We start from the raw sequence: 21,714 nt of genomic DNA, 5'->3' as shown, positions 1-21,714 counted from the left end.
GTGTTTACATATGATTGAGTTTATATACCAAATACCACAATTGATTAAGTTTAGTCCCCACCTTCTTCCAGTGACCACAAACTCATGAATTTGCTGTGCTCTCGGCATCTCTCTCTTTATTTGGGTTTTTGATGTGTTATGTGATTATGTGTGTATTGTAAACAGCTTAAACACAGTAAACTGTCCAATATCATGTGTCTAACTTGGTGACATTTCATGGCTGGCTGGCAGCAGTAGTGTGCTTTCAAGCCATCGTGTGAAACCTCTCTCTTCTGCCTGCAGATGTCAGCGGCAGAGCAGAAATGGAACTGAGGTGGACAGTGCTGTGGGCTATGAGTTAGGACAATGGTCTTCCTCTTGGAGGCGCTGTTGCACCAAAGACTGGTCAAAAGAACCATTTTATTTTATGTCAAATGACATAAACTGCTGTGTGACAACTAACTGGACAGTTCACCACAAAACTGAACCATAACACTCTTAATGTTGTGTAAGTTACAGTAATACTGTGGTGTCCAAACTTACAACTCACCTTTTCACCTTAACTTTCAGTTAATTGCTAATTCTCTGATTATTTCAGGTCTTGTACCTGTTATCATTATCCTGACCATGGATCCTTTCATTGGTCTCAGTCTCAATGGACCTATAAATGCCTATACTTACAGTATGGTCCATGTTGATGTCCTGCTGATGAGACTGCTGTGAGTTTCTCTCTTGCTCTGTCGCCCTGTTTTCTCCTCTCTGTCTTCTCTTTTCATCCAGGCTTGTCTTTGCTGGACCATCAGCTGATGGTGTAGGAGAACAGAGGGCGTTGTATTCTGTGATTAAGAAAATAAATCAATCAATCAATTTGACTGTATAAAAACAATTGATTTGATTATCAGTGGCTAACCATTTTTGTCTCTGAGCACCATTCTGTATTGTTCTGGATTTTACACTGGGCGTTATTCAACACTGATTATTATGTAAAATCATGACTACATACAGTTGTTAATGTTTACGTCAGTAGGTCAGGTTTGCATTAATACTCTAAAGAACAAAATGTTTAAAAAGTTTTCTATAATTTAACCATATTTCTTTTAGCTAACTGGTAACTGCTTTCAACTTCTCTGCTAGTTAACTTTTCACACACTGCTCAGATGTTAAAACCAGCTCAGTATGCTGAATATTTTCAAACCAAATCAGAGTTTCTTTTTTTTCCCTGTTTAGTCCTTCCACAGACCCCCTGCTAACTGCAGAAGTATCCTCCACATGTTGGAATTCACCTCAATATGTGACCAAAAAAATGTATATACTCTTGTGCAATGCACAGTACAGTCCAATATAACAACACAGTCAGCATTACATCATCTTACACTTGTGAATTTCATTGTAATGATTAGTTCCTATTGACACAGTGAGAGAAAGGAGAAGAATGAACTCTGTGGTCTTTTTACAATCCCTATCTATTATTGTACGGGGAAGTATTAAGAGGTGACGAGTCATAAAAACAGACCTCTCAATCAAATGAAGAAAAAATGTAATCTGATAATCACCATTGGAACATTTCTATTAGCCAGAGGTGATGCACCACATGTGGTGATCAGTGGATCAAATGTTGTCTGTAACGTGACGGCATAACTAGTGTTCAGCCTTTCTGTGCGCAGGAGGAAAGGGAGAAGGGAGACATTTAACACTGTTAAATGTGTCAGCCTTTATTTCTGGACAGACGACAGGCAGACAGACAGACAGACAGGAGAGTTCAGCTGAGTCAGACTGAAGACAGTTGGACAGAGGACACTGGTTAGTGGTCTTTTAGGGAATGAATCAAACTGGTACTGTCAACAGAATGAGGGGGACAAAAATAGGGTTTTGTAAAGTGATGGACACATGTCCCCCTGCTATGTTTGGCGGTCCTACTTTAACAGAGCTTACATGGAGCTTTTCTGGCTGATGTATTTGATGACAACAACTGAGGAAACTGAACCAAAGGTGCAATAACACAGCAGCTCATTTTTCCAAACAGCCCTTCCTTAGTGGATTAATGCAGCCATGCTTAGACGTGTGCACAGTAAACTAATGGTGAATATGTGGTTGGTACAGATCCAGCTAACCAACTTCTACAGTCATCAATACACAGTTAAATGTTCCAAACTTCGCATGAGCATTTCTATGAAATCCCGACGTTCACGTTAAATGATGTCTGACCGTGGCGTGGTGTCAGGCCAGGCCGAATAAATCTGCTGGACGCCATTAGAGCCGACAACATTCTCTCACCCTACCTTTAAACTGACCCAACATACTTTTCAGCTGTTTTTAACTCCACCCTCACCCAAGCAAAGAGCACATACTCAGCAGTTTGACTGAGCCTTACACCTACACTGCATCTGCTTAGGCTAAGCTGCCATGGCTGGCCCCACCGGCTCAAAAGACAGTTTCATCTGAATGCCATGTCCCACTCAGTAGTCCAGCAATCATATCTACTTATCTACCTCCACTGGTCTTACTAGGAGTTAGTGTTACTCTCTAAGCTGGTGCACCTTTGTTCTTGACTCCTATTCTCAACCAAGCAAAGAGCAGACACTGGCCTGACCTTATATCTGAATGTATTTTTTCTACAGTTGCTGGTCCAGCTGCAACTTAGTCTGAGTGCCCGACCAGCTCAGTTGATGTGTGTGTGAGTGTGAGAGTGCAGGTAAGTGAGAGTCATCAGGTGGAAACTGTCTCAATAACTGGTGTTTCCATGAGTTGGGCCAACATCAAAGCAACTTACCAAACATTTCTGTTTAAAGCATCATTAGTTAAGACTACAAGTTCTGCACTTACGTGTCTTTTGCCCTCTTTTACCCAGTTCAGTTAACAGAGACAAGACTTGCCAACAAAAGCCCTGCAGCCAAATCTCCACTCTGTGGACCTCAGATTTCCAGCCATGCTGCCCTGACTCTCAGTGTCTAGTTTTTGACTATCTTAGAGGAAAAGACTCACATCTGTATGTAAAATATTAAACTACTACCAGCTGCAAGTCAGTTTTGTTTAGCATCAAGAGCGAAGATGAAGAAACAAATTCACCTTACAGCACCTCTAAAACTCACCCACTGATGTGGGGCTACTGTTTGGTTAAGAAATACAACAGCAAGCTCCTTTCCACACTTTGCTGGGAATTCTGGGAAAACTGAGTCAAAATGGTCGACCATTCTTTACCTGGACTGGTAGTTTTTCCAGTGCAAACCATTTCCACAGAAACCTTGCAACACCTGAAAGAAGGAAAGAAAATAAAATCAGCAGTTTGACATCAAATTTTGTACATGAGTTAATATTCTGAGCTAATATTTCTATTCATTTCTCTTTTTTCTTTTTCTCAGGTGTGAATAAGTTGCATTTCCTGTACTCCCCTAATATCCTCATGTGCCAACATATCTGTGACAGACACAGTCCACTGCTATATGAGAGGCTCAGTATGCTATTAAAATATTCTAATGACCTCTAATGACCCACTTATACAGCTATCTTGTGTTTATATCTGCTTTTGTTTTTTTTCCCCTTGACTTCTTGTTTTTGTCTTTTTCTTTTCCTTTTTGTCTGTTGTTATTATTAATGTTTTCTTGCTTTATTCTGTGGAATAAATGAATAAAAAAAGACACTAAATCAAACTGAGCTCTATCAGAGGAACAAGAGGAGGAGAGAAAGGACAGTAAATGTGTGGAACTGTGTGTGTGTGTGTGTGTGTTCATTGATTGACAGCGACAGACTGCTGCAACAGCTGAGCCTCAGCCCAGATACACTACAAAGGTTACTGCTATTAATACACAGTGTGACACACTGCATCTAATTTCATATCATTGTTGACACTTTTAATTCATGACTTTTCTGTCACATCAGCTCCGTCACTGCTGCTCAGCGTGATCCCGGTGGAGCAGCAGCTGGGCTCTTAACGAATTAAGATTAAAATAATCAAAAAAAAAAGCAGTGATGTGCTTATTAACACCAAGGAATCAATGTCATTGGTTCAAACTTCAGTCATCTCAGTATGAGTTATGTGACAGCTTCAAGGTCCAGGAGACACATGACAGGGCGAGAACATAAATAGTATAGTAGTGTGTGTGTGTGTGTGTGTGTGTGTTGGTGAGGGAGGGTGTCAATGATGGAAGGAAGCTACAGTTACTGCGGAGATGGTTTGAACAGGAAAGACATTCTGAAGCTACAACTCTTGGACATCTTTCAAGGTGCAGTCCACACGGCGGAGGCCATTTCACTTGTGCAGAGGGGATACAGAGGTGGCCAGTGACGGTCGCTGCACAACAAGAGGAAAGGAGGAGGGAGGCACGTGGAAACCTTCTATCAAGGTCAGAAAGGACTCGTCAAGCAACGGTTATGTGGTTTGGAAAGCAGCAGCACTGTTGAAGCCTTTGGTCACTCAGTGTGAAAACCTAGAGCTGCAGCTGAACTACTGTGAAACTACAAGAAGATCCAGCAAACTGTAGCAAACGCTGAGTCAGCAGACGAGCCCCCTAGATTGAGGAATTTCCTGGTTGGAATTCACAGTGTGCACATATTTTCAGCCACCTGTCACTTCATTCACGTTACTCAGTACAGCTCTGTGCATGGCAGCTCACTGAATCACACTGGAGGATCTCAGCTACGCACCCAGCAGCTTTGAATCACTGCAGGATCTGGATTCATCTTTTTAAGTGACGCACTAATGGATCTTATCAGCAGTTTCTGAAAACCAGTTTTTATAGACTGATCGATTCCAGCCGGACTTCAGGATTACATAAAATGCTGAATTATTCCAACCTGCAGCAGCGGTAAATCCATGCTTTCTAGTGCGTTAAATGCATTCTAGTCCGGATTACAGTCTTATCACATGAAACGGTGCATGCTGTTAAGTCTGAGGTGGATAATCTACACAAACACACTGCTGCTTTCACAGACAGCAGCAGGTGATTTTCACTTTTAAGTTAACATCCAGTCAGGGGTTTGGTTCTGGGTCCAGATGTTCCTTAACACGGTGCTGGTGGTCCTGACGGACCTGGCAGCCCGGCTCCTGGGTAACACTGTGTTCCGGCAGCACTTCCACCTGTTGCTATCTGCAGTTGTGATGTTCGGTCCTGCACTAAGCTTCTGGGTCTCCCAGCACAGTGTCTTTGCCAAGAGAAGCCACTTTCTCTACAGGTGAGAGCATTTCCTGTTTACTTCCTGCTCATTTGTCTACTGTGGACCAGTGACATTACTGAGTCATTGAGCTGCATCTACCTGCCTGTTCAAAGGAAACTTAACAGAAGCAAATAACTTGTGGCATTAAAAAGACATGGCAGTGTTTTGATTGTTTAGTTTGTTTAAAGCTGTTGAATATGTTTAAGAATGTTTTCATTTATGTTTATGAGTCACTGTTAGTGAGTTTACTGTGATGAATCTAAATCAAATCATGCATTTGTAAGTCAGGTCTCTGCTGTCTGACATTTGTTAGCTGTGACTAAAGTCCATACTACTAAAGCTGCAGGCTGTTAAACCAAAGCAACGAGCTAAATGACACTAAAACGCTGTGTAGAGCTGAGCCCGGTGGATTGTTCGCTACGAGTGCAACCAACTCGTTTGTTAATTCAAAATGCACTGATTAGTGCAGCTTCAGCAAAAAGAAAAGGAAGTGATTTTCCCGGAGCTGTCTCGCCATTGTTCATAAATATTTGTAAAAAATTTTTGTAGTGCAATTTCGCCCATTATCAGTGCAGTCAAGACAGAATAAAATTCTGTATGAGTGTTAAAACACTACATACTCAAAACAATACCACACTTCTCAATGGTGGCTTTTATGCAAGTACACAAACTTGCCAATTAATGTGGCAGTGACTTTTAGTTACTATACTCTAATTTAAACATGATAAAGTGTAACTTATTTCCCTCATCACTTCACCCCTTTTCTAATCTCTAACTTTACCTCTCTCCTCCAGGATGTTCCTGCGCTCTGGCTGGGGCTGGACCTGCATCTTTGTCGGTTCCTTCGTCTTCCTCCTCTCCTTCTCCATCCGTCGTTCCTTTGCTCTCTCCCTCCGTCACCTGTCCAGGCTCGGGGTGGCAGGTGGGCTGTGGCTTTGTTTCTGCAAACTCTTGGACCGCCTGGAGAATGCCACAGGAAGCTGCTATGAACCTCTAATCGCCAACACAGAGGTCACCAATGGCCAGCCTCTGCTGGTGTTACGGGAAGGGGAGATCAAGTCTGAATGTCTCAAAGCTGGGATGCTGTGGAGAGGATATGAGGTTTCAGAGGATGTCTTCCTTCTCTGTCTCTGCTGCCTGCTGCTGGCAGAGGAGACAGCCATCTTTGGTCCTTATCTAACTCTGGGAGGGATCTCAGATGCTCCTCTGAGGATCCTCTTCCTGTTCTGCGTTCTCTTGCTCGGGCTCTGGATCTTTCTGCTGCTCTGTCTCTTAGCTTACTTCCCTCAGTTCCCCACCCAGTTGCTGGGGGGCGCTCTGGGCTGCCTGAGCTGGAGGGGACTCTATCAGGGTTGGTACCGCATGAGGCCCAGCTGGTACTGTCCCGGGAGGCCTGGACTGGGACTGCTCAACACCAAGACCAGCAGCAATGAACCTGGAGACGGACAACTGAGCCATGATCACTGCGATAACTGAAAAACACAAAGATCTTCAAACAGATTACAGAACTGCCACAAAGACAAATTAAATCATTAGGTCACGGTGGTTGTTTAGAGCTGATTCTGTTACCAACACATAACCTGTCCATTTGTGTTTGTTGTCCTCAATAAGATCAGCAACCCTTTAAAACTCTGAACAATCAAATGAACTGAGTGGGCTACATTTTTTTGAGACATCATAACAGAGAGACACAGGAGAAGACAGGGGAATCTCCACAAGACAAAATTTTAGAGCTGTAGACAGCAGTGGCCATTTACAGGTTGGTATGGAGTACCTGAAATGATCTGATGGACATGTGATTTGCTGGTTAACATCCAAATCTCTCCAATACTTAAAAAATAAAACGAGAACTTGTGTAATAAGACTCAAATTCTGTAAAGCCCATTCATTAGATAGACTAGTAGTCTATCTAATGAATGTCAGCCATAGTAGTATGGCTGACAGCTACTATCAAACATCCATGTCTTATTTTGCATTAGACCAATGTCTGAAAGCATCTCAACAGAGAACATGCAGAGACATTGGTCCAGGTTCTCTTCAGGGAGAACCTGGGGATGAGGGATTGGGAGGGATGGGTACTAAGGCCCTCACAACAGAGTGGACAAATGCAACAGCTAAGCCTAAGCATTGTAGATGACTGAGACAGGGGTGTCCCCACTGTTGGCTGCACCCTTAGAAGGGTGTCCCACCCTGAAGCCCCAAGACCCTCAGAAAGGGGCCCATTCACTGTAGGTTTCAGTGTTTGTTTACTATGTCCATTTGATTTCACCCTTGTCCCCTGGGACCCAGCGTCCCTCTGCTTAGTGTCTAAGAAAACCAAACCATCCAACATGGTCCACCCTATTCAGGCATGGCTTGTTGGGTCTTGGTTAAAGATGAGGGGAAGACAGCAGGAGAGAGACAGCAGAGATGGAACCAACAGAGAAAGGAATTACAAAAAAAATGCTGGGGGGAAGTCGAGAACAGAATGTGTATGATTGTGTTAATGTGTCCGTCTGTAATAAAACTGTGGTTAGCTGACAGTTGTATTGCAGAGGTCTACAGAGAGCTCCTTGGATTTCAGAGCTTAGCTTTTGTTCTGACATGCAGAATGAATTGTGGGACCTAATCTACGCAGCTCTGTCTTCCTAAACTCACTCCAATCAGTCCAGGTTTCCACAGGTGAACTCCTGTGAGGACACACCTGTCCACATTTTGGGAGTGGAGCTGCACAGCAAAGGCGCTGAATACATCTGGTCCAAATTACAGTTTGTTCGTTTTTGATTTTTAATACATTTGCAAAAAAAAAAAATCTTAAAATATGTTTTCATCTTGTGTAGGTTGATGGACAAAACAGGCAATTTTATGCATTTACAAGTAAACCTACAACATAATAAAGGATCTAATGTACTTCAAGAGAAACACATCATTCTTCACTTCCCTCTAGACAAAGAAGACAGAAGACCATTTCATCCTAAATGTTTGTTGATAGAACGTCTCCAGAAAGAAATTATACAAAACATCAGACAGCAGGGAATAAAAGCTCAACACCTGTTACAGCAAATCAGCCGTCTACCTCACAAAATCATGACAGTTTCACAGCGCTCAGAAATATTGAGAGGTTGCACCACTCACCTATTATACAGAAAAGAAAGCTTCTTGTCTGGAAAATAGGTATAAATTATATTTATAGTTGATTATTGTCGGGTAAACTCAATATCCCATACCTTTTACCCAGATAATGTTTGTTAAAAGACCAGTGTGTAGGACTTCAGGGGATCTACTTGCAGAAATATAATACTCATAATTATGTTTTCATTAGAAAAGTTAAGAATCGTTGTTTCAGTCACTTAGAATGAGCCCTTCATATCTCCATGTTTCTACATAAGCCTAGAATGGACAAAATAAACACTGGCTCTAGAGAGGCCCTTTTGCATTTTTACATATCCTGACGGTCACCGTAGGTTCTCCCACTCACTTGGAAAGGAAGGAGTGATCCTCTAGCAGCAACCTCGCCACTAGAGGAACTAAATCTTACACACTGGTCTTTTAAATCAATCAGAAAAACAAAAAGAAAAAAAATCCTTCATTAAAAATGAAAAAAACAAGACAAACCAACACCTTGTATATACACAAAAAAATCGACCCTCGTGGAAATACATGGCAAATGACAATAAAGGCATAAATTTATTTTCTGTCTTCAGAAGACAATCTGTCCCTAAAGAGCTGGGGCCATACTCAAAGAGCAAAGATAGTTTTTGCTGGTGTGACCATTTCAACGTGGCTCAACAAAAATAAACGACAGTGGTGTTTGTTCCTCTGTGACATCCTTTAAATGGTGTAATATTGACAGCATTCAGTTTGTTGAACTACACCTACTGTGCCAATCAACAGCAGAGAAGGCAGCTTCAGCACTTCATCCCTCAACTTACAGCTCTGGTGTGTAGAGGAGCTCATACTCAACAGTATGGACTACACAGTTACCCCACTGGTTACTGACCAACTTTCTGTATATTACCAACATGGTAAACACTAAAATCAAGTGAATGTTCATTTGCACTTTAAGTATTAGAAGAGGAATAAGTACATCTGTGTGTACCATCAGTCTTTAGCCAGGCTTAGATAAAGTACAGAGACAGTGAACTGAAGTGGCCTTTATAAGGCGTCAATGCAGCTTTAGATCATAAAGGTTATCGGGAGTACAAAACCATAAAAAAATGAAATATTCAAGGGTTAGGGAGGGATCAGAAGAGACCAAAAAAGTTATCAAGAAAGGGAGGGGATGGGAGAATCAACAGAGTTCAGAGTTTCCCAGTGACAGTCCATCAGGGCATCATACAGCTCCTCGCTGCGCTGCATAAAATCTTTGTTCCACTGGTCCACGTCACATTCGGGGATGGGCTCTGTAAAACACACCCAGGAAAGGATTTAAACACATCAAACACAGTAAATGTTGTCAAAATCTGTTATTAGCCATAACAGTGCAAATACTGTCTATCACTAGCCAGGAAGTCATTGGGAGAACGTTGTGGATTTAAGTTATTTCTGTGAGGTGGTCATAACTTAATCAGCTGTCTCACACCTTCCCAAGTCACCATAATACATAATAAACATTTACCAGTTATGCTTAATATGCGAATGTTAAAGCTGCTCCAAAACAAATCCGTTCAGTACAGAGGGAACCTGTGACCTGTGTGATTTTTAGCACATCGTTCCTGAGTTGCGTACAAGCACATGTGGTTAATGGTGGTAGGGAAAAAGATTATTTAACTATAAACAGGATCTTACCTTCTGCATTATCATCCTCTATATCCTCAGTCTCCTCATGACCCTGCTTGGGAAAGAAATAATAAATTATAATAAACACTGATATGAAAGAAAACAAGAAATCTGACACAATGATTCTACAAGACAAGACTGTCCATATCTTCTCAGCTGCTTTACAATCAACACACAATACTGTTTCCCAAAATCTCCATGTGTTCCTTTAAGCATGCATGTCAAAGTGTTTCCCTCACCTCTGCAGCTCCTGACATGTCGGTGGACATGGGTGGCATTCCCACGGGAGGTGGTGGCATCATGTGGCCTGGTGGGGGGTATCCATAGGGCCCGTAGTTATAGTTGTAGCCACTGTTGTAGCCGCTATTATAGCCACTGTTATAGCCACTGTTGTTATAGCCACTGTACTGGTCATAGCCCCCCCATTGAGAGTAGTAACCCCCCTGACCCCCGCCGCTATGGCTGCCATAGTAACTGGACTGGGACTGGTTGTAGCTGCTATGGTAATTCTGACCCTGGCCCCCGTGGTAGCTGCTCATCTTTTGACTGCAAGATAAGAAACAAAACAAAGTTTCACATGTTTGAAGGAAATTTGTAGTAAAGTATTATTTCTTGCGTCATCAAAATCAACATCCTAATATAACTATTATATTATTATATTATAAACCTTCAACTTTTAGTAAGTCCACAACAAATGATGATGAAGTGTCTCAAAGGAATCTAAAAGGAAATAAAGGTGTGGGATCGATACAAATTCAGAAAACATGACCAAAAAAACAACAATGAAACTGAAATTTTTATGGATGTCTTCTGGACACAGGTCTGTAAGTTTCATGTCTTACTGGAAATCAAAGACACGCTCTCTGACAGACGCTGCTCTGTTCTGTGCATCATCTCAAACACCAGCTAGTACTTACTGTTATCAATACAGTGTTGAATGAACAGTACTTTAGTTCTGCTGCATTTCAGAGGGAAATATTGATATTAATGCACAGTTATAAAACTTACTTTCACCTGCTGAATCAGGTCCATCAAACTGCCAGCACATGACTCATTTCTAACACAGCACATACTGTCCATAATACCTGAGCACTGTCCCCAGTAAAGGATCTAGATATTGTTGAGACCACTAAGAAGATTAACTGTGCTAAAACAAACCTGCACGTTTAACAGACACACAAACTCCATTATTAAAAAGGATAAAGCTGGTGATGTATTTACTTTTATTACTACTAGAAAATCACATCAAAAGATCAAAACCAACCATGAGTTATTCTCTCAGTATTTTCCAACTTCTCTTGTTTGCTCCTCTCAAGATGTAAATGGTACCTTTAAAAATGGGGCTCAATTATCTAGTGTCATTTTCATAAAAGGTTCCGTCATTGCCATAAACAGCTTGACACAGTTGTTAACAAAATGTACTCAGCCAGGAGATAATTTTGCTGCTACATAGCAAAGTTAATGACTGAGGTTAATGGAGTCTTGGGAGAAGATTTATAGTTTTTATTTTTTCATGTTCCATCACGTTTCGGTGTCAGTGTCTTACCTCTTTGCCACAGCGATGCTGAGTCTGAGCGGCTTTCCGCCGAGCATTGTTCCCTGGCACTCCTCGATGGCCTTCTTCTGCTCACTCTCCTCTCCAAACTTGACAAACCCATAGCCTCTGCAAGTCAAACAACACTTACACGTCCATCCCACACCAACACGCACTACATACTTGGCATTAAATAGCCACGTATAATGAGAAACAGAATATAATGGGTATTATTATGGTAGAACTGAAACTTGTTGTTTTACTTTTAACATGAGGTAGCATCACTTGAATTGTGAGTTGCTCTTGCTTAGCCTATATGGGGAAAACAATAGTTTTAGCATAAGACCGCAAGAAAACATGTCTTCAGCCTTTTCTTGAAAACAGATGAAGATGTACTGTTGGTCAACGTCCACAGCACTTCCATCCAAATAATCATGATAGCACCAAAACAGGGAAACATCTTTATATCAGTGTATATTTCTTACAAGAATACTCAAAACACAGTATTATACACCACACCGGCAACATTAAACAGACAATATGTAGTTCAAGGAAGCATCTGATGTCTGTCAATACTGCTAACATTTCTCAAGCCACATCCCTATCCACTCCACCTCTGTGAGCTGGCATACCTGGAGTATCCATACTGGTCAGTGACGACTTTGGCTCCTTTGCACGAAGGGTACTTCTTAAAAACTTGGTGCAGCTGGAAGTCGTCCACCTCAGAGGCCAAATCGCCTACAAACACTGAAAATTCTGGCCTGAAAGAAAGGAAATCTTTGGTCAGGTATTCTGTTTTATACACCTGTGTCACTGCCAAGAATTAAAGGGACAAATGGGTCTTTGGGAAATTTTACTATTTTCCTGTTTCCCCCAAGTGCCTGTCTTATGTGCCATAATGTCTATAAATATAATCTGCCACTACAATTATTGATATTGAGAGGTAGGAAACATACCTTTGCTAAGCCTGTGCAATGACTATACAGTGGTAAGACAAAGTAAGTGAACCCTTTGGACTCTGCATTTATATATAAATTTGTCTTAAAAACATGGTCAGATCTTCTGTCATGGCTGCATTGCTGCTTATGACAAAATATATGGGGAAAACAATAGTGACAAAAAATCTCTGTCAACACCACAGCTTCCACGTGCAGTTACGTTTTGGAACAGCAACCTCCAAGTACATGAACATGGCCACCATAAGCAACAGTGAAGCAGAAGTGTAAATGGACCTTCAGTGGAAGATCAGACTTGATGACCATTTAATGCAGAAAACCATTACCCCACATGGTGATGGTCTTGTTAATATTATGATACTGATTTCAGTCATATTTGTCCAGCCTTGGCCTACATGATGAGATCAGCGTGGCACAGTACTGAAAGATGAAATTTCCACATTCACATACAGAGTAAAGAAGAATAACATAAACAAACCTAAATCTGTAGTGTGAACTAACAGGACGTTCTATCATCAGATCATCGTTTATTGGATTCATCAATCATTTTACAGGAATTATAACAACATTTCAACAAAGAAGCATTTCTTGGCTTAAATTTAGACTCAAAAAGTAAAACATGTATTTAAAAAAATAAAAATAAGTTGAATGTAAATCATATCTTACCCTGCCTCTGGCCGTTTGCCATAGGTCGCATAGTTTAGCTTAAACTTCCGGGGCTGCACATGGGGAGAGAAAACACACACACACTAAGCCAACTTCAAACACCAAAGATGTGTACTATAGCACTGATATTGCTGGAAATAGAGAGTGGAGTTATTATGGTTGTTGTTATTTGGGTTTACATACCTCCACCACCCAGACCAGCCTTTAGCCCATTCCTCAGTTAGTTCCTACCAGAGACTCTATTCACCAGCTTCAAACAAAGTACATTCATGTACAAGCAGCCTCTTAGCCACCTTCAGCAGCAGGTACAGGCCGGTGGACAGGGGAGTCCAGTAGCTTGGCCAGCTCACACGGCCAGCAGCATTTCAAACTGAGCAGCAAGCAACTAAAGCTCACAACTGTACACATCACTAGAGACTTTCAATTTTCAAGCTGGCACGATTTCTTTTTGTTTTACATCACCAGACCCTCAAGTAGACTTGTATCTGTAACTCATATTTATTAAAATTTATGTATCGTTTAAGTTTTGTTTAAATTGACTGTGAAAGCACAATAGTGGTAATGAAAGCAACACAAGTAGCAAATAAATTAAAGAGATCTGGCTCATTTAACCAGTGTATTATAAGTTAGAATTGACAAGTTAGCATCCAATCCTACTGAGTTTCTGTTGTAACAAAGGAGGACCAAGACTAGTTGAGCTCCACTATCCACAGTCAAATCAACAATTAAATACTGCTTGATAACATAAATCTAATACTGGAAAAAAAAAGGAAGGCAGTATTAAATTGTCAATATAATATTTATATATTTGTGGAGAAACAATAATCATATAATGCAGTATGGATTGCACCAAAGATATATCAACATAGTATTTTGGGACAACACCATAGAACTTACCGGGTTTGATCCAGGAACCAGTTTTCCGTTGAGTCTTTGAACACAGCGGTCAACACTTGCTTCATCTGCCAGCTCCACAAAGCAGTATCCTGCAGAACCACTGAACAAGAGGACAGAAATGTCATGGACAGATGCTGAGAAACAATTTTCTATACAAGCTACATAAAAGCAACTGCATTAAAAGTATTAAAGTCACACGTGAATTAATAACAAACCCCAGGCCACCTGCTTTAGACTTGGAAGGGGCCAGAAAATACCAGGTGCTGTGCCTATTTATAGATCAGCACTGACACACACTCTGTCTGTCTGTCAGTCAGTCATGAAACAACTGGTGAAATCTGACACTAACCTATAAATCAAGATTCACACCATTGATATCTACAGGAGGACTTGAGTAACCTCTGGCATTAAGTATAAATCCAGCTTAAGCAATGCAGCCGTTTGTCATTTGTACCAAAAGAACAGGGCACTACATTTATAAGCCAAAGATGATATAACAGTTCTCCATAATTTATGCAGCACTAGGCAAAGGCTGTTTACAACTATGTTTGGAAAATATTGCATTGATTAGAAGAAATGGGTAAGGAAGCAAGATATATATGAAAACAGCTACACCTCTTTTAAGTAATAAGGTTGTAATTCAGTATAATAACAGTATGCCTGCTATCATTGTTACTTGACCATTAAGGGTGAGTGGGTTAGTTTTAAAACAACACCTTGCAGGGTTGCCTGTAGCTGTTTATAATAGACCAACACCATTTTCCCAACTCTGATAAACAATGTAGCTATTGTCTCCAAACCCTTAACATGGGTTTAATGCTTGAACACAGTATACCTGAGCATGAGGTGCTCTGCTTAACATACCCTGTTATCCTGTGGGTGATGATCTTGACTCCAAACGGGGATTCTCCCATAGCACTAAAGGCCTGTTTGATGAAGTTCTCATCCATGTATGGGTCCAGCTAAACACACAGGCAAAGAAATTTTTACATACATCACATTAAATCTAAACTAAACCCAAATGTGTCAAGAATATGTACATATCTTTATCATATAAAAACAGTATAAAGTAACTATAAATTCATGATAAAACCCATGTGGCTAATGGTTTTACAGCGGCTTGGGACATATTACAGCTTAACTTTTTAATAATGTTATCTATGTAGCAAACCGTTTAATCATACAGAAGTAATTTATGGCACATACTGAGGCTAGGTTCAAACCTAGAAATGCTTTAGCTAAGGTTACACTTGCAGACAACTATATTTGTTGACTCTGACCAACTGCTAGCTTGCTAAGTTTCGAAACATTATATGAAAATATTAAACGTTAAGTTTGCAAACTATCCATAGCTAGTCCAAAACAAAAATACCTAAAGGTTAACAGCTAACATGTAACACTGCTTAAAGCTGTTTGTCATTTCTGTGTATTTAACGCTAATGCTCAGAAACGGTTCTTGAATGGAAAGATACTCGACCAAACTCTACTCAAACTTCTGCCAATGTTTGACTTAGGAGACTTTCATAAGTTGCTATATTACTCTCTCATTTCGTGTGTAAAGTTATTTAATGTATCAGTCTGTAATTCCTCATATTAAATATGAACTTTAACAATTAGTTCGAATGGAGTTGTTTAGCTAACGCATGCTACAAGGAAAAGAGCATGGCAGCTAACATCAATGATTTAAAAAAAGAGGCGTTTGGTGACTCATTTGGCCACCAATGCTACTACTGGGTGTTGTTGTTACGTCAAGCTCAACAAACTAAGTACATTAAAACCGAGTTCAGTCAACCCGTTTAGGGTTGGGGTCACGTATCCAAGCTAACTTTATGTAACCGGACTAGCAACCAGCACGCGTAGCTAAGCTAACGTTCCCACATTGAAAGAAAAAGTCTTCAAACATACATCACCCATCCACAGGCTCGTCTGTCTGTTAAACATCTTGAATTCTGGTCCCACTGTGATACTACAAAGGAGTTCGTTAGTGTTTAATGGTAGTATAAAAAACGAAATCTTATAACATTGATAGTTCTCCTCACGCTCACGCCAAACACTTCGATTCCTCCTATAGTTCTGCTTCCGTGTCAAGCTAATGTGATACTTCCGGTAGGCGGCCTTGCAAGTTTTTTTTCCTTTTCCAAATTAAAAGTCCACCTCGAAAGCATTTGAATGAGATTTCACGATGGGATCAAAAGGTAACAGTACTTCACGATTCTGCTTTTAAGATGAAAAATTTATCTCATGTGGATTATCTTGGAAACTGACATATAAGAGTGAAAGTCTGAGAAAAAATAAAAACAATTTTCGGTTTTAGTTGAAGAAATTCCTTTTTGTTTAACTAGAATATTTTACAAATTACATAACAACAAGGATATGAAATGGCCACAGTTAAAGCTCAACTGTCCTCATATATGAGAGCACATCTTCTGTTAAAGAGACAGTTATGAAAAGTCAAATGTTAAAAAGAAAAAGTTTACACTACATTTTCATATTTTAAGACTTTTTCTCCGTGCATGTAAATTTTTACAGTTAAAAGTTCTGAAATCTGGATGAATTTTGAATGTAAAATCATATTTTACATGAATTAAATAAAAACATACGTGGAAGGATTTTAAACCAAAAACTGACCTCCCACTATCTGAAGCACTGAGAGGATAATGGGACAAAACTACATGATGAACTACACGATATATAAAACTCTAATGAAAGTGATATTTTATCTAAAATATCAAACAATAGGATTTGTTGCTTCTGTTCTTCCAGGTTCATTATTCTTGTTCAATTGAGATAAGAAAAAATAGAAAAGCATTCAACAGTCAATATGTTTGTTTATTAAACACATTAACATGTATACAAAAGGAAATATAATCATAATTTGTCACATTTATTAAAAAACTTTGAATGTACACTGAGGCAACAGCAACATTTAGATCAGTCCGAGTGCTCAGGTTTGTCTGTGTGCTGTGTTTTCTCCTCCAAGCTCCTCTTGATAGTCAGCTCTTTCTCAGCCTCCTCCACACACAAAGTTTCAGCTGCCTGGATGTGGAGCTTCCCGTCTCGATCCAGGTAGCAGGTGACTTCTCCAGGGTTCAGGCCTTCAGGCAGCTCAAAGTCCTGTGTGAACTCCTGGAGTCTGTAAGAGCAGCAGCCTTTCTCGTCTTCCTGCTTCGTCTCCGTCTTCCCGCTGACTCTCAGCTTCCTGCCCACCTGCCTGACAGACAGCTGCTCTGGAGAGAAGCCTTGAGTGTCCAGGGTCAGGCCAAAGCGCTCTCCCTCTTTCTGCAGCTGGCAGGAGACTGGTTGCAGGGCAGCAGTGGTTTCAAAAGGCTCTGTCTCCTCCAGGATCTTGTGTTGAAGTTTGTCCATCAGCTCCAAACTGCTGTGGAGCTGCTGTAGGTTTCTCTGCAGTAGATCCTGCTGGTGGAGAGGATGTCTGACCTCTGGCCACAGACTGCATACAGGCCAGTGTAAGTCCATGAAAGGACTGAGGGCAAACTGGAGTTCATGAGAGCACGGCATCTTCAATGTGGGTTTAGTGTTGAGTCCTCTTGTTGTAAGGTAACGTGTGTGTGTTCTCTTCTGCGTTGGTTGTGTTGCTTTCTGTCTCAGCAGTGAGACTGTCCAAGCTTTTATATTGTCACTGAGGGAGCTCCGGAGTCTTCAGGAAGTTTCTAGTCATTACCAGAACTCTCCACTAGATGGAGGTGTTTCTCAGGAGTGCTGACATCTGTGGGTCATTAGTTCACCGTCTGACTCAGTTTCATGCTGCATTTAACCAAATGTAATTTAAATGAAGTTTACAGACACATATCAGATAATCAGATAATCTTTCATCTTTGTTTGAAATGCAGTTCCTAAAGAATCAGCATCATGTCATTTGCTAATGAACATGTATTTACTGTTTTCACTGATGAATTTTTGTCACCTGTGTCTCAACAACTGATTTTAAATCTAAAAAATCTTAATTTTTCTTCAAATTAATGTCGCCTTTAGCCACTCAACACAATTTAAACTATCAAATAGCAGATTTAATGGAAAATTACCCATCAGTGCAAAAAACAATATTTGGTCAATCTGTCAATGGTAAATGATAATATAATTTCAATAAAGGTATTTGTTGGGGCAATCAGTCATTTAAAAATAGTTTACTTTCAGACTGTTGCTTTCTGCATACTGCACCAACAGTAAGTACCAACACTTTTCATACAGAGCAGGTCTAGACCATACACTTTATGATATTATTAACCAACGCCAATTATTTCCCCATGAACAAGCACTTTGCAACATTGGCAAGGAAAAAAATCCCTTTAACAGGCAGAAAAACTGCTGATAATAAGAGTAGTAATAGGACTAATAATGATAATTAATTAGACTAGTAATGGGGGCAGTAGGTGGCAGATCCAGACTCTACAGCTCCGAGGGCAGATGAACCTGCAGAGAGCGACAGCAGAAGAGAAGAGAGGAGAGAAAGAACAAAACTACAGGAAAGAGAAGAAGTAGAGTTAGTAACGTATCAATGGGATTTCAATGTGAACAGATGGCGATGGAGAGAAGAAGAGAGGAGCTTGATGCCTCATGGGAAGCCACCTGGCAGCCTCGGCCCATAGCAGCTCAAGTAGGGGATGGTTTTAGGCCTGAGTGAGCCCTAACTATAAGCTTTATCAAAGGGGGAAGTTTAAAGCCAAATCTTAAACATGGAGAAGGTGTCTGCCTATGGGGCCCAAAATGGCAGATGGTCCCAGAGCAGTAAAAACACTTGAAGCATATTTGATGGAACTCTTCTGTTCACCCACTGCAAGCAAAGGGTGGCTTTAGGTGAATCAGACTACAGGAGGACCTGGATAGACCTGTTGGTCACCTCAGAGACTTACTAGGCAAGCGAGACAAACTTAATACAAAGGCATGTGAAGTGCACTGACATTTCATTTTAATTTAATTCTAAACATCAGGAATAGTCTTGTTATTGCAGTCTACATACACTTGGAATTTAAAGAAGATGGAACTGTCAATATTTAAGAGTAAAAAAAAAAATCCAACAGCAATACACTGACTGATGATGGTTTGTACATATAGACATGACAAAAACATTCCTGAAAAAGATGCCTTAAATTTTGTGACTACAGCAGGACATTTTATCGTAAAAGATTAACTTGTGTGTGCTCTCCATTTGTCTAAAAACTGTTACCAACATTTCTGTGATAACCAATACATCAGTCTGGCTCTACTTTCATGTCCAAAACAACCATACCAACTTGCCAAATGGTGAGTGACGACAACAAAAATTGACTTGAGACTACCTATTGGCCTTACCCTTCATTTCTTCTATGAATTCAGGTCACATCATTTATAGTGGTAACACAATTTGCTTTCCTTAAAGCTTGAAGTGCATTAATGTTTCTTTTTCTGGACACGCATCCCTACACTTCCATCACAGTGAAAGAGGTTTTCAGCATCTGACCATCACCAGCTTTTCTGAAAGAAGTGGCCCTTATGTCCTCTATGTTTACTCCTCACCTCTGCAACTGTCCTCCCATCTGGTTACATTTGCACATTGATCCGCTTTGAAATCTTCTGCTGTCACATTTGTCCATCACCAAATCAACAATGTGAGACTGTCCACTCATATTCAGTGGAACAACACTGGGTTTAGGTTTTTTTTTTTTAGTAAAGCTGGCTAGTTTTTTGTTCCACAGGAATAAACATGTTATGCAGTTGATTAAGTAAACAGAGGGATGTGATGTTACACGCCTGACTATCCTTCAAAGTTGTCATTAAACCCTGAGTTTTGAAAAACTGACCTGGGAAGGAAGGCAGGGCTGTCTGCAGGAGTGTGAGCATGAAAAGGATGAGAAAACGCTGACAGAAACAGACCACAGAATAGTTTGTCCACACTGACTTAATTGGTCCTGTATGAAACAGGATGACAGAATAACCTCTGACCTGAGAGTAGACTTACTGAGCATACAGTGGACTAACATTTGAGTGACCTGTCAAATGCCCATAGCACACCTTCCCTGCACCAAGAAGGGTACCATCCCATAAACACTATGTGCATATGGCAACTGCTTATGTGAAGAATGTTACTATAGTAGCATAATTCTATATAAGCCTTTACTAAGGTACAATGCCCTGTCATTTAAAGTGAACTATTTGTAACACAAAATCCAGCAAAACACTCTCACAAATTGTTGTGGTATTATTATGTACAACAGTAACAACTAAGTATCACATGCATGAGTATAAATAATACAGCACACTGTTTAGCTATGACAGATATCATGCAACAAGAGCAATGCCTGCAGTAATATGGTATGTGTAGAGTAATTTTGAATTCTTGATACAATGGTATCATACACTCTTCCTGCTCTTAGAACAGCACAATGGCAGTAGACAAGTAGATTTTATGCTTGGTGGATCATGAATAATGTTCAGTTCAATGCATCTGTCCTAGGAGCAGAATTTCTACTATATACATGCACATCCTACAGTCAAAAATATGCAAACAGTTGTACTGTACAGAATCATCATATAGTATTTTGGTACATTTAGTACTCACTACTCAATTTATGATCCAAGAGCATGAGTATTTAGAGCCAAATAGGCTAACTGTACAGTTAAAACAAAACAAGAAAAAAACATGTTATGTAAATCAGTGAAACCTCCATAAATGGTAGCAGATCATTCATAATGCATTGCACACAGAAGAATGGGTAACTTCGGTAAAACAGTAACATTAGCCACATGAAATTACAGTAATACCTAGGAAGAGGCCAGCCTCAAAAAAAAAAAAAAAAGAAAAGAATAACACTCACATCCACGCTTGTCTTTCCTCTCTGTGGACCAATCAGATTCCTTTCTGCCTTTGGGAACACTTTTGAGTAGATAAAATCCCACTCAAAACCTTATCCCACGAATCTTATCCTGTTCAAAACCACGACAGGATATTATCACAAAGACACATTCAGGATACAAAAATCCAAAAGCCCAACTGTAACCAGGATAACAATGAGCATATATGCATTCCACTCCTTCCATTAGCTTTGCATTCATTCAAGCTGCCTCTAGATTTATTTCCCCCACATCTGAGTGATGAAGTGGAAGATGAAGATTTTTGAGTTTATTAGCTTAAACATTCTGAGAAAAAAGTCAGCAGTGAATTGTCTCATTTAATTGCTGGATCATTTTTTTGTCCTCTCAGCTTTGTGCATTTATGAACTACATTCATAAAGCCTGAGGATATGAGCTAGTTTTCAGTTTCCAGGTGAAACGCAGGCAGGATCGCTTCAGAAGGCAGGGCAGAGGGTGGAGCCACTCTGGAGGGTGGCGGTGGCATTGTAGGCAGAGCTGTTCAGAAGAGCGATGACAATGGCGGCAAAGGTAAAACCCCCCTGGAGGGCAAGCAGGACACTGGGGTTCAGGCCTGGATGAAGGACAGGCAGAAGACTGGAGACCACGGCAGGGACCTGGTGGCTGGAGTGTGAATCTGGTGGAGGCCAACACCAACTCAGGAGGCCCTTTAGTGCAAACCCATCTGGTGGATGGCTGCTGGAAAATACAGGTATAGACTAACAAGCCCAGGGCTGCCAAACAGAGTTGGAGGCTGGTGGCTTTTCACCCAGGAAATGCTGGGTCCACACTGGCCAGATCATACTGTTGCACCAGAGGGAGGATCAGGAAGGAAGGGTTCAGTGATGTTAATACGAGAGAACCAGGCAGGAAGATACAGGAACAGGTAACAGGAACAAAACAAGTCACAGGATGGCAAGAAGGAAG

General features: G+C 40.6%; 3 protein-coding genes across 4 annotated transcripts; 1 reads left to right on the top strand and 2 right to left on the bottom strand.

Moving 5' to 3' along the window:
* Nucleotides 1–4,224: 4,224 nt before the first annotated feature.
* On the top strand, nt 4,225–7,007 carry fitm1l (fat storage inducing transmembrane protein 1, like). The gene is made up of 2 exons (XM_041054724.1): nt 4,225–5,148; nt 5,925–7,007. The coding sequence occupies exons 1-2, from the start codon at nt 4,970–4,972 to the stop codon at nt 6,604–6,606; spliced, it is 861 nt and encodes a 286-aa protein (XP_040910658.1). The 5' UTR covers nt 4,225–4,969; the 3' UTR covers nt 6,607–7,007.
* A 1,462-nt stretch (nt 7,008–8,469) lies between these two features.
* Nucleotides 8,470–16,017, bottom strand: trnau1apb (tRNA selenocysteine 1 associated protein 1b). 2 transcript variants are annotated; one of them, XM_041054721.1, is made up of 9 exons: nt 15,847–16,017; nt 14,806–14,903; nt 13,942–14,041; nt 13,045–13,097; nt 12,055–12,183; nt 11,435–11,551; nt 10,128–10,434; nt 9,898–9,943; nt 8,470–9,512 (listed from the first exon to the last, which is right to left on the bottom strand). In XM_041054721.1, the coding sequence occupies exons 1-9, from the start codon at nt 15,880–15,882 to the stop codon at nt 9,376–9,378; spliced, it is 1,023 nt and encodes a 340-aa protein (XP_040910655.1). In that variant the 5' UTR covers nt 15,883–16,017; the 3' UTR covers nt 8,470–9,375. The 2 variants fall into 2 exon arrangements, with proteins under 2 accessions (XP_040910655.1, XP_040910656.1); XM_041054722.1 differs by having other exon boundaries at nt 9,898–9,940.
* A 753-nt stretch (nt 16,018–16,770) lies between these two features.
* On the bottom strand, nt 16,771–17,528 carry LOC121192838 (heat shock protein 30-like). Its single transcript, XM_041054747.1, has one exon. The coding sequence runs from the start codon at nt 17,458–17,460 to the stop codon at nt 16,873–16,875; it is 588 nt and encodes a 195-aa protein (XP_040910681.1). The 5' UTR covers nt 17,461–17,528; the 3' UTR covers nt 16,771–16,872.
* Between the last annotated feature and the right edge of the window lie 4,186 nt (nt 17,529–21,714).

The sequence above is a fragment of the Toxotes jaculatrix genome, chromosome 14 (genome assembly GCF_017976425.1).
Source record: "Toxotes jaculatrix isolate fToxJac2 chromosome 14, fToxJac2.pri, whole genome shotgun sequence".
Lineage (NCBI taxonomy): Eukaryota > Metazoa > Chordata > Actinopteri > Toxotidae > Toxotes > Toxotes jaculatrix.
This window is presented reverse-complemented; position numbering and strand designations above follow the sequence as displayed.

Coding starts and splice junctions, on each gene's coding strand:
- LOC121192838 (XM_041054747.1), bottom strand. CDS start 17,460: ATGCCGTGCTCTCATGAACTCCAGTTTGCCCTCAGTCCTTTCATGGAC.
- fitm1l (XM_041054724.1), top strand. CDS start 4,970: ATGTTCCTTAACACGGTGCTGGTGGTCCTGACGGACCTGGCAGCCCGG. Junction 5,149..5,924: donor AGAAGCCACTTTCTCTACAG/GTGAGAGCATTT, acceptor TCTCTCCTCCAG/GATGTTCCTGCGCTCTGGCT.
- trnau1apb (XM_041054721.1), bottom strand. CDS start 15,882: ATGTTTAACAGACAGACGAGCCTGTGGATGGGTGAT. Junction 13,098..13,941: donor TGGTTCCTGGATCAAACCCG/GTAAGTTCTATG, acceptor CCCCATGTGCAG/CCCCGGAAGTTTAAGCTAAA. Junction 9,513..9,897: donor AGAGGATGATAATGCAGAAG/GTAAGATCCTGT, acceptor TGTGTTTTACAG/AGCCCATCCCCGAATGTGAC.